The 11,393-nt window shown below is 42.6% G+C and overlaps 1 protein-coding gene across 2 annotated transcripts in view; it reads left to right on the forward strand.

Annotated features, from left to right (window-relative positions):
- Window positions 1-11,210, forward strand: part of USP21 (ubiquitin specific peptidase 21) — a 32,921-nt gene extending 21,711 nt beyond the window's left edge. For both annotated transcript variants that reach the window (XM_042440518.1, XM_042440519.1), the window contains 8 exons: window positions 1,174-1,311; window positions 2,597-2,661; window positions 3,862-3,965; window positions 6,056-6,142; window positions 6,412-6,490; window positions 7,549-7,656; window positions 7,992-8,106; window positions 10,625-11,210. In XM_042440518.1, coding sequence (XP_042296452.1) covers window positions 1,174-1,311; window positions 2,597-2,661; window positions 3,862-3,965; window positions 6,056-6,142; window positions 6,412-6,490; window positions 7,549-7,656; window positions 7,992-8,106; window positions 10,625-10,715 — 787 coding nt within the window. In that variant the 3' untranslated portion in view covers window positions 10,716-11,210. The remainder of the gene's footprint in view (window positions 1-1,173; window positions 1,312-2,596; window positions 2,662-3,861; window positions 3,966-6,055; window positions 6,143-6,411; window positions 6,491-7,548; window positions 7,657-7,991; window positions 8,107-10,624) is intronic.
- The last annotated feature ends 183 nt before the right edge of the window (window positions 11,211-11,393 follow it).

Here is an 11,393-nt window from a genome sequence, read left to right on the forward strand (position 1 = left end):
GTTCTTCATGCACCCTTCAGTCCCTCCATGTGTAACAGTTCACCCTTAGCTAAATCCTCCTTCCCATCTCCAAAAAAAGGGCTGTGTTCAAAACAAGGCATTGAAGCAAAGTATGGAGCCACTAACTCTTCCACCATCCTCTCCAAAACAGCTTTTCCTATAGCAACAAAAGAGTGGATTGCCTCTTCTGGAAGGTTCCAGAAGGTGTGCTTCACTTTTTAAATAGGTTGCATGCTCTCTGCACTGGCTTAAATTTTTGCTTTTAAAATTTTTTGAAACCCAGAAATATAATCAGACCTTCCTGGGTTTTTGTTTTGTTTTTGTTTTTAGCAATTTTGACCATCTTTGCATTTCCTGGAGTGTCCCAAGTAGAAAACTGGCTCCCAGACCTGCAGAGTTTCCCCTCTCTGGGAGCCCAGTAAACCCCCCTAAACTCTTGAAAGTTGACCACCCTGATCCACATCCTTATTAGGTTCCCAAGACCCTCAAGCCCCTGCTCTGCGTTATGCTCTGCTCTGCATTCCTGGTTTTAAAAACTCCTCTCCTGGGTTTAAATCACCCTGGGGAGGGATAGCAAAATTGCATACACATTTCCTACAGGACAAGGGGGCTATGCCAAGTTCAATTTTCAAACCTTTTTTAAAAAACATTTTATGTCCACCTCTGGGGGCCAGGAACCATACAGTTGGCCTTATCTGATTCCCTAGGCCTTTCTTTAAAACTTTGAGGCAGCACTTTTGGACCCAAAGAGCAACTATATTGATATGCTATCAGAGTGAATTCATTATATCTGTCATGTTTCAGTGATTGATCAAATGATTTCTGTTTTTTCCATCCTGGGACGCAAGGTGGCTTACAAAGTTAAAACAGATACAGATAAAGGTTCACATTACTCTAGATGCTCTGCACAGTCTGTTGCTGAATCACATGTAAATGGATTTTTAATCAAGAATGCTTAAGACAAAAACTGTGGGTTATGAGGTTTAGGCTTTACTATATTTGCTTGCAGAGGCTAGAATTATGCTCTAAAACAATCTGTAGTATGTTAGAGATTGTTCTCTGCAACCATGAATGTTTCCGGAGCCCTCTAGATTGAAGAATGAAGTTGGACTGCCTGTTTTGGTTTGTTTATTGTCTAGAGATAAGTCAGCTCACACTTTTCTCCTTTTGTAGTCAGCAGGATGCTCAGGAGTTTTTGAAGTTTCTCATGGATTGGTTGCATGTGGAGATTAATCGGAAAGGACGCAAATTTCCAAGTATCCTTTCTGACACCAAGAGGGCTTCTGTACTGGAGGACTCTGACACTTTGAGGTGAGTCTGGCTGTTGATAGGTGGAAATGTATTTTTACTGTGAGGTTAAGAAGTAGCTGGATAATAAATCAAACCATTATTGTAGGATTTCTGCCTTAGTTTGACAGAGAACCTCTTCACCTGGAGAGGGTAGGTACCAAACCTTGGATCTCTTGTCTTCCAGCAAGCGGCCTACCATTTAATTGCAGGTTGTCCCTGAAATGTGAACATTAAATGCTGGAGGCTAGATTTCTGTTGTTACTGGGGACACTGTGGGCTGTTCTTGACTTGAGGACCAATGCATATCCATTAGACACTTATTGTCTGGGACATACCGTATATACTCATCTATAAGTCGAAAAATTTATGCCAAAACTTGTCCACAGAATCCTGGGTTGACTTATATAAGGGTCAATATGGTAATAGTGTTGAGAAAGAAGTTCTGCCCAATGGTGTTCCCCTTGCCTCTGCAGCTGCTGCTCAGCCAAGAAGAGTTTGTGAGTTCCTCCTTTCCCAGGGAAGTGTGTGTGTGTGTGTGTGTGTGCCCTTGTTTTCCCAGGGAGGGAGGAAGAGCCGATTGCTTCTTGCAGACGTGTGGTGTGGTGTGTGTGTGTGTGTTGTGTGTGGTGTGTGGGTGTCTGTCCGTCTCCCTTTTCCCGGGAGGAGAGAAAGACCCCGATTGCTTCTTGCATGAAGTGTTGTGTGTGTGGTCGGCCTGCCTCTCCCTTTTCCCAGGGAGCAGGGAAAGAGCCCTGATTGCTTTTTCTCCTCCTCCCTGGAAAAGGAGAGAAAGAGGGAGACATGTGTGCCTTGCAGAAAGCAGTCAGGGTTCTTTCCCGGCTCTCTGGTAAAAAGGAAGACATACACACATGCACATGCCTCACAGAAAGCAATTGGGGCAGTTTCCTTGCTCCCTGGAAAAGGAGGGGAAAAGCCCTGATTGCTTTTTTTCAGTGATGATGAACAAGGAGAGAGAGTGTGTGTGTGTCTCCCTCTTTCCCATGGAGGAGGAAAATTCCCTGATAGCATTTTGCAAGGAGAGCATGCATGCATGTGGGGTTTTTTGTCATTTACATCCTTTGTTACATGTCCCTAAGTTGTACCCTCGACTTATCCACAGGTCATATCAAAATCCAAAATTTTGTCCCCAAAACCTGCCCTCGACGTATACATGGGGTTGACTTGTACATGAGTATATACGGTATATTTGATATCTGCTGTTTGAAATGGTCCAATGAACTGTTCTTCACATATAATGCATCATAAGTTTTCCTAAGGCTTTGTCTTGGATTTTCTTTCTCTACAGTGATGATGAACAAGCCAACCAGATGTGGAAGCGTTACCTGGAAAGAGAGGATAGCAAGATAGTAGGTGAGTGGATATTCCTTCCAGTGGGATTCATCATCCCTGCTTGCTTGTCATGCTGATTGTGGCTGATGGGAGTTGTACTTCAAAACATCTGGAGAAATCCACTTAGTGCAAAGTTGTGATTTAAAACTCCAAAAGACCAATGCCATCTTGACTTTCAAAACCAAAGGAGAATAGAACACCGAACAGTATTTACCCCAGGTGTTCCGTCAAGGGGCTGCTCCCTGACTGAGACAATGCAATTGGCCACATCACCAGCCTAGAGCACTGGGATGCTGCCATCACAGATGCCTCCGACCTGGAGTCACCAAGGGTGGAGGGAGAATCAGAATCCAAAGCAGAGGTAGCTACTCACAGATGCACACTGTTAAATGCTGGTACTGCAGCCAGAAGCTTGTGAGTTCAATACCAGGGCTCCAAGATTGACTCAGCCTTCCATCCTTCCATAGGCTGGTAAAATGAGTCCCCAGCTTGTTGGGGGGCAATTGGCTTACAGATTGTAAACCACTTAAAGAGTGCTGAGTTCACTCTTAAGCGGTATAGATATATAAATGCTATTGCTAAATGCTTACACAGATGAGTACTACTCCAAGCACACATCTCCTCAGACCCTGACCAACTGATACCACCTGCCTTTTTTGAGGGGAGGAAAGCACACACAATTGCCTCCCTGCTTCTTGTTGATTTCAGTCTTTGCAGATGCGGTGTGTGTGTGTGTGTGTGTGTGTGTGCTGCAGACCACAGGCTAAGAACCACTGGTTTAAGTTGTTGTTGTTGTTATGGTCTGAACTTGTCCATAATACAACCAACTGTGAGCATAGCTTGGAAAAGTTACCTTTTGGACTACATCTTCCAGAATGCCTCAGTCAGCAAAGCCAGTAGCTATGCGGACTTTAACATTTCAAAAGTTGTAATCCAGTAATGTACCTTCTCCAAGCTCTGCCTGTGATGGAGAGGTCAGAGAAACACAACATCATTAAAACACGTGCACATACATTAGACTGCAGCACTTGAATATTCATGCAAGATGGTTATAGTTGATACCTTCTGTATCTGATTGAAATGGTCCCGTGAACTAGAGCATATTGGGTTACAGTTGCAAACATGAGTTGCAGATGTAAAAGTCAAAATCTGAAGCCGTTTTGAACCGCACGATAACAGAAATCTCACCTTCATTTTCTTCTCTCTCTCTCTCTCTGATAGACCTCTTTGTTGGCCAGTTGAAGAGCTGTCTCAAGTGTCAAGCATGCGGTTATCGGTCAACCACTTTTGAAGTTTTCTGCGACCTCTCCCTGCCTATCCCCAAAGTAGGCTTCAATGATATTACAGTGGGTTTTGGGGAAAGGAGTTGGAGGGGTCCTTCCATGGGGTTTGAGGGGCTGAATTAACTCCCCTACAGGACCCCAGACAACCACAGCCCTCAATTTTAGTCCTCTCCATCCCTCCCAAAATGTTGAGTGCCAAAAGTTGCTTTTGTTTTGTTCCCAAAATGTCACTTCTAAAGCCCTCTTCAACCTGCTTCAAGCTCAGACAATCTTAATTCCCAAGCAGGAAGACACCACATAGTCAGTTCTGTTTGGGACAGGTTTTTGCAGTTTTTAAAAGGTCAGGAGAGAGACTAAATCCAGCCCGAAGCATGTAGCTATTGACTATTTGGGAGACAAGCCCCCACAAAGCAACCCTGAAAATTAGGGGAGGGCATAGGGAACCTTGGAAGGTTGCATATAATGGTAGGTTTGCCTTAAGGTCACCATAAGTCAGAAATGACTTGATGGCACACAACAGCAACAACAATATAGCCCATAGGCCACACTTCCTTCACCCCTGTTGTGACAAACCAGACCATTGGTCTTTCCAGGCCACTATTAAAGCCATGTAGTATTGTTAGGCAACTATTCTGAGTATCTGCTAGTAGAAATCACTTTTAACTGGAGATTGAGTCTGAGACCTTCTATGCGCACAACCAGTGAAATGCCACCATATCGTTTCACAAAGGCAGGCCTTCTCAGCGGTGGTGCCAAATTTTTCAAGATGTTCTTCCTTGCACGACTGAGAGGGAGAAACTGTATTTAGTTTTAAACATCTACTGCAAACATACCTGTTTATACAGGTCTTCCACAACTGATACTTGTTGTGGTTTATGTCTTAAGTCTAGTTATTCGCCCAAGCTTGAGTAGACAAGCTGAATTATTAGAACTCATGTAGGTGTTTACTTACTAAGTAACCATTAATTCAGTGGGACTGAATTACTCTAGTTCAGACTAACAATTGGAATTTTACATTTTAAAAGTAATTCATTCTTATTACTTGCTATAGTAATTTGAAAGTAATGTATTTTTATTCTTTACAGCATTTGAAATGTAACTCATTACATTGCTGATTGCATTGTGCTTAGCACTTTTCCATTTCATCTTTTAAAAACCATTAAAATTAATAATAAAATGCCATAAAACTTGAAAAGTCCCTGCCAAGATTACTCTAAAATGGTTTAAAATTGTTCTAAATCTGGTTTTGAAAGCAACTGCTATGCCATGAAAGGCTGATGTTGCTTTTGCACTTTTATTACCTTGTGTTCCAGCTCCCAGTAATTCATTTAATGTAATGAATCCCATTTTGAGAGCAAGGCAAAATATACATCGAATACATTAAAAAAAACCAACCAAATACTTTCAAGGTCTGATCTTCTAGCATTTAATTATATAATATATTTTAATTGTATTAGATGTGTATTTTAATGTAATTCTTTTAGAGATTTTATTATATCAAGCAGAATACAGATAATATAAACAAATACAAAATTGGGGGACCTTAAATGTGTTTGGTTGACTTGGTTTGTCATCACTTCATACAAAAAAATCCTTGATTCAAGGGGGAAGAGAAGCTGGTTAGAATTATACAAAACTGATCTCTCTGACTAGCAAGAATGAGGCAAGTCTCATATCACTAGCTGTTTTTGCTCTTTTCAGGGATACATGTAATATATATGGAAAACTATAGATGTAAAAATAAATAAAATACATGTATTTGCTTACTTTCACAAGCTGCCTTAAACTTTGATGCAATAAAGAAATGTAGGGCTTCATAGAATCATAGAGTTGGAAGAGACCCCAAAGGCCCTCCAGTCCAACCCCCTTCTGCCATGCAGGAACTCTCCATCAAAGCATCCCCATTGACAGATGGCCATCCAGCCTCTGTTTAAAGACTTCTAAAGAAGGAGACTCCTTTACACTCCAAGGGAATGTTTTCCACTCTCAAGACATTCCTCCTATTGTTGAGGTGGAATCTCTTTTCCTGTAGCTTGCATCCATTGTTTTGTGTTCTAGTCTCTGGAGCAGCAGAAAACAAGCTTGCTTCAGTCAAAGAACTTTCCAGTGAAATCCTTGCTTCTTTTTCACAGAAAAGCTTCACTGGTGGAAAAGTCTCTCTGCTTGACTGCTTCAGCCTTTTCACTAAGGAAGAAGAGCTGGATTCCGAGAATGCGCCGGTAAGAGTTGTGGGAGATGGACTCTTTCATGTGACTACTGGCCATTTTGTATGCCAAACAAATCCCAATCTCATATTCGAAATAACAGGGTAGAAGTGTAGCCAATGCCTATGGTATATTCTAATCATAGCATCCAAGTTTGGGTCTAAGTGAGGATACCTTAGTCTTCCTGGCTAAGATATTCTGGGAACTGCAATCCATGAAGTCAGTTTTGGCTTCTCTAGTCTTTGTTTTCATTTTATTTTCTTCTCTCTCTTTTTCTTGCATAGGAATGTGACAAATGCCGGCAGAGGACCCGAAGCACTAAGAAGCTGACCATCCAACGCTTTCCTCGCATCCTTGTGTTACGTATCCTTTCAGAATTTTAGTCTGGAGCGACTTTCAGGCCAGTAAAAGTTGTAGGTTCATAGGTCTCAGCGATCTATTTGTGGGTGTGCTGTAAATCAGTATAGCAGAGCAAAACCACAAAATTGTAATACTGGCCAGTTTTACCTAGTTGTTTGAGAGAGTAAAGTTAAGCACAATGAACAGTGTGTGCGTTAACTGCCCTTGAGTCAGCCCTTGACTCATGGTGACCCTGTGGATGAGACATCTCCAGGACCCCTTGTCCTCAAGTGCTCTACTTAGGCTCTGCAGATTCTCTCCTGTGACCTCCCTATTTGTGCCCAGCCATCAGGCATGACGTCTTCCTCTCTCTCTACTACCTTCTATCTTTCCTAGCATTATTGTCTTTTCTAATGATACAAGCCAAAGTACAGCAGCCCCTGTTTCTTCACCTTGGCTTCCAAGGAGAGTTCAGGCTTGATCCATTTGTTTGTCTTTTTGGCTGTCCGTGTTTTCCTCAGGGCTTTCCTCTAGCATCACATCTCGAATGAGCTGAATTTCTTTTCATCTGCTTTCTTCACTGTCCAGCTCTCGCAGCCTTGTGTGGTGATGCAGAATAGAATGGTTTGGACAATGTAGTGCTCTGTTGTACGCTTTTACGTTTAAGGTCTTGTCTGGTTCTTTCATAGGTGCACTTCCTTCCTTCCTTCCTCCCTCCCATTCTTTGTGCTTTTTCCAGGCATAGCTGCTGGAGACGGGGGCTGAGGTGGACTCTCATCTTCCTTCCTTCCTTCCTTCCTTCCTTCCTTCCTTCCTTTCATCCCATCCATTTATGTACTGTCCTAAGAACTCTGAACTGTATTATCTGTATCCTTTCTTAAACACCAAAGGTGACAGGCAGATGGTATAAAACCATGAGGGAACCATTATATGTTCTGCCCTTATTGACTCTTCAGTTAGTTTAGGGACCACAGACCTCCAGAGCTAGGATCTGAGCTTCTGGGATTTACCAAGACCACTTCCATTAGCAATACTTGTAAGTGGGGCCTTGGCTGGCCATTCCTTAACTCTGCCTGTCCTAGATCTGAACCGTTTCTCCACCACCCGCTACTCCATTAAGAAATGTTCTGTGTTTGTGGACTTCCCACTTCAGCAGCTGAACTTGAAGGAATTTGCCAGTGAAAAGGCCGGTGAGTTGTATGCCAAATATGGGGCAATCCCTGCCTTCCCTTTCTGAGGCAAGGTCTGAGACTTTATACTTATTTTCATTTTTTAAAAATTAAAACTTCTGTCCCACCTTATTAAAAAGAACGGCATTAAGTGAGAGCATCACATGATATTTAAAAATAAAACATCACCTCCATTTCTAGCCATCAGAATCATAGTGGGGCATGGTGGGAGCAAGAACCTTTCCCAGCTTGCCCCATGTTTACATTTTAAACAACTACAAGAAATAGTGGTTCTTGAAAACACAGCAATAAGGAATTGGGTTTTTTTAAAAGGTGGTTTTCTCTCTCTCTTGCAGGTACTCCTGTGTACAACCTTTATGCCCTCTGCAACCACTCTGGCAGTGTGCACTACGGCCATTACACAGCCTTCTGCAAGGACCAGTCTGGCTGGCGGGTTTACAACGATTCCCGGTAGATAAATGTGCTACAACATTTTGCTTGGTTTTGCTTTTAAAAATGTATTTAACCGTCCTTCAGTTTGAATGTTTTCAAGATGTTTACAGCAATATCCCCAAATATCATAAAATAAGCAATAATTTGTAGTTAGTGGCAGTTAAGACAGAATTCTGAGTTTTCATCATCCTGATTTTTGCCAGCCTTGGGCACTGATGCCTTCTTCTGTATCCATTGCAGACCTTTCTCAGCCACAGGTTTGGGTTTTCAGATTTCGCAAGCACTATCAACAAAACCATTTTTAAATTACAGTGGGCCCTTGTTATCCGCTGGGGTTTGGTTCCAGGACCCCCCATGGATAACAAAATCCATGGATGCTCAAATCTCATTCAATCCATTGGTATAACAAAATAGTGACTCTTATATAAAATGGAAAATCAAGCTTTGTAATTTGGAATTTATGCTTTTTCTGAATATTTTCAACCCATGGATGCTTGAATTTGTGGATAAGGAGGGTCGGCTGCATAAGGACTGGCAAGTTTCTTCTTACGTTGAGGTGGACCAGAAACAGAATCCCCTGCTCAGTAATTCTGCATTTCATGAAACTGTGGTGTGAACAAACAGAGACTTTCAAGGATTTAGAAGATTGGGGAAGACATCTTAACATATGCTGCAGGGAGTCCCAGAGGGTATGGAATAAGGAGATTTAGCATACTTCTTGCTAAACTGGATTAATTGCTTGGAGTTAGCCTTAGAGAAATCTGACATTGAGCATACTCACAGATCAGCAATTGCACCACAATCCTTAAGAAAAAATGCCAAGAGCTATCCTCTTGCACTATCCCCTCAAAGCCTTAACCTTGGCTAAACTCAGCTCAATCCCTGACCTAAAATACAAAGACTACATTGTCAGTATATCAAGATCTCTCGACAGAGACGCTCAGAAAGAGATGCTCCTTTAAACCTCTCACTAGATCTTTTCATCAGTGCTGTGATGTTTTCTTGCACCCATGATTATGTTAGTTCTGTCCATGTTTTAATTGAGATTTTAAATCCATGGATGCATCTTGTTGGGTTATGATAAAATGTTTAACTCGACAGGTGCTTTTCTATATTCAGAGCAGCTGTCTTCCCAAACTTTGGTCCTCTAGATGTTTTAGACTTCAGCTCCCAGAATTCTTGATTGTTGCTCACACTAGATAGGGCTTCTGGGAACTGAAGTCCAAAACACCTGGAGAACTAAAGTTTGGGAAACATTGAGCTAAATCAGTGGTCCCCTAACTGCTCTTTATTTATTTATTTATTTATTTATTATGGTATTTATACCCCGCCCTTCAGCCCTAATGGCTATCAGAGCAGCTTACAATTATTATTTTTAATTAGATGGGTCCCTGCCCTCAGGCTTACGATCTAAAAGACATGACACAAAAGGAGAAAGGAATGGTGGTGGGAAAGAGGATGAGGTCCAGTGGTTCTTCTCTCCGTCTGAGGCCTGGACCAAGGCAGATGGGCTGGAGAGAGGGCTCTTCTTCTTCAGGCTAGCCCTGATGGAGCTGGGCCTGCCTGTTCACTCCTTCACAGGCTGAAGGATGACAGTTATCATGGAGGGCTCTCTTTCTTCAGGCTAGCCCTGGGGGAGCTGGGCCTGCCTGTTCACTCTTTCACAGGCCAAAGGATGACAGTTATCATGGAGGGCTCTCTTTCTTCAGGCTAGCTCTGATGGAGCTGGGCCTCCCTGTTCACTCCCTCACAGGCCAAAGGATGACAGTTATCATGGAGGGAGGGCTCTCTATCTTCAGGCTAGCCCTGATGGAGCTGGGCCTGCCTGTTCACTCCCTCACAGGCCAAAGGATGACAGTTATCATGGAGGGAGGGCTATCTTCAGGCTAGCCCTGATGGAGCTGGACCTGCCTGTTCACTCCCTCGCAGGCCAGAGGATTTAAGGGATTTGGAACTTCAACTCTCAGAATCCCAGATTATTGGCCAACATGGCTGAGGTTTCTGGGAGTTTAAGACCAAAATCTGTTAAAGAGCACAGTTTGGGGACCATTGATCTAAATGGATAAAAAGAGACAAGATAATAAATGTGATATGATTATAGGAGGATAAGAATCGTACGACACAGAAGAATTTGGATGAATTTAGAAGAAAGTAGCAAAGGTGACAAAACCAAGCAATGTTAGAGATATATAAACAATTAGATAGAAACGGATATTAGGAATTATAAGAAAGGTGTAAATTAAGATTGATAAATGAGAAGGTAGGAAGCATATGGCTGAATGGATGGTGCAGGGGGTAAAGTAGAAATTAGTAAATGGAAGGTTAATATCAAGAGAAGGATATAAGTAGGTAGTAGAATGTAAGTGTAAGTGGAGAAAGACGGAATGGGAAGGAAGAGGAAAGCTGAGAAGATGGATAGAGAAGTGGGAAGTGTAGAGAAGAGGATAGAAAGAGAAGAAAAGGTTAGGTTGGTGAAAGAAGATAGAGAAGTTGATGGATTAAGGAATAATGTGTTTCCATCTTCTCTCTTTGACAGCGTCTCTCCGATCAGTGAGAACCAGGTCCCATCAAGTGAAGGATATGTCCTTTTTTATGAGCTGGATGACATGCATTGGAAGAAGCAGTAAAAATACCAGACCCAGCGCTTTGGCCAGCTGCCCCTTTTACCTCAGAGACTGGCGCTCGGGTTTTCTTAAAACTACAGAAGACATCGACAAAACAATAATAAAACAGACAAGCAACACTGTGTGGAGTTTGTTTCTAAGAGCAACCCGGGGCATCTGCCTGTCCCTTCGTACCAAGTTGGGGGTTTTAGACGTTCACCAGGTCTTAAGGCAAGACTGGAGAATGACGCTTGTCCCCTGGAAGGACTGAGGCTGTGGGGGAAGCTGGACACAGAGAATGTGGGGGGGGGGGGGGAGCTTGTGTGGGTGACAAGCAGGGCCTCCCTCGTCCCTCCATCCATCCTTCCATCCACCTCTTCATCCCCCAACCCCTCAGGTGAAATTATGTCCACTACTCATTTTAACAGCTGTGTGACTTTGTACATAACAATGGGTTTGTATATAAAGATAGAAAAATGAAGAGATTAAACTTTTTTGTGAATAAATTTACTAAAAAAATGACTTTTTTCTTGTCTTTTGTTGCTGGGTAGCTTGGGATCGGTATCTGTTTAAATATTTGAAGGGATGTCCTATTGAGGAGGGAGCAAGCTTGTTTTCTGTTGCTCCAGAGAACAGGACCCAGAACAACATTTGGAGAGCTGTTTGACTGTGGAAGACACTCCTTCCTCAGAGACTGTGGTG

Source organism: Sceloporus undulatus, chromosome 9, assembly GCF_019175285.1.
Source record: "Sceloporus undulatus isolate JIND9_A2432 ecotype Alabama chromosome 9, SceUnd_v1.1, whole genome shotgun sequence".
In the NCBI taxonomy this organism is placed as follows: Eukaryota; Metazoa; Chordata; class Lepidosauria; order Squamata; family Phrynosomatidae; genus Sceloporus; species Sceloporus undulatus.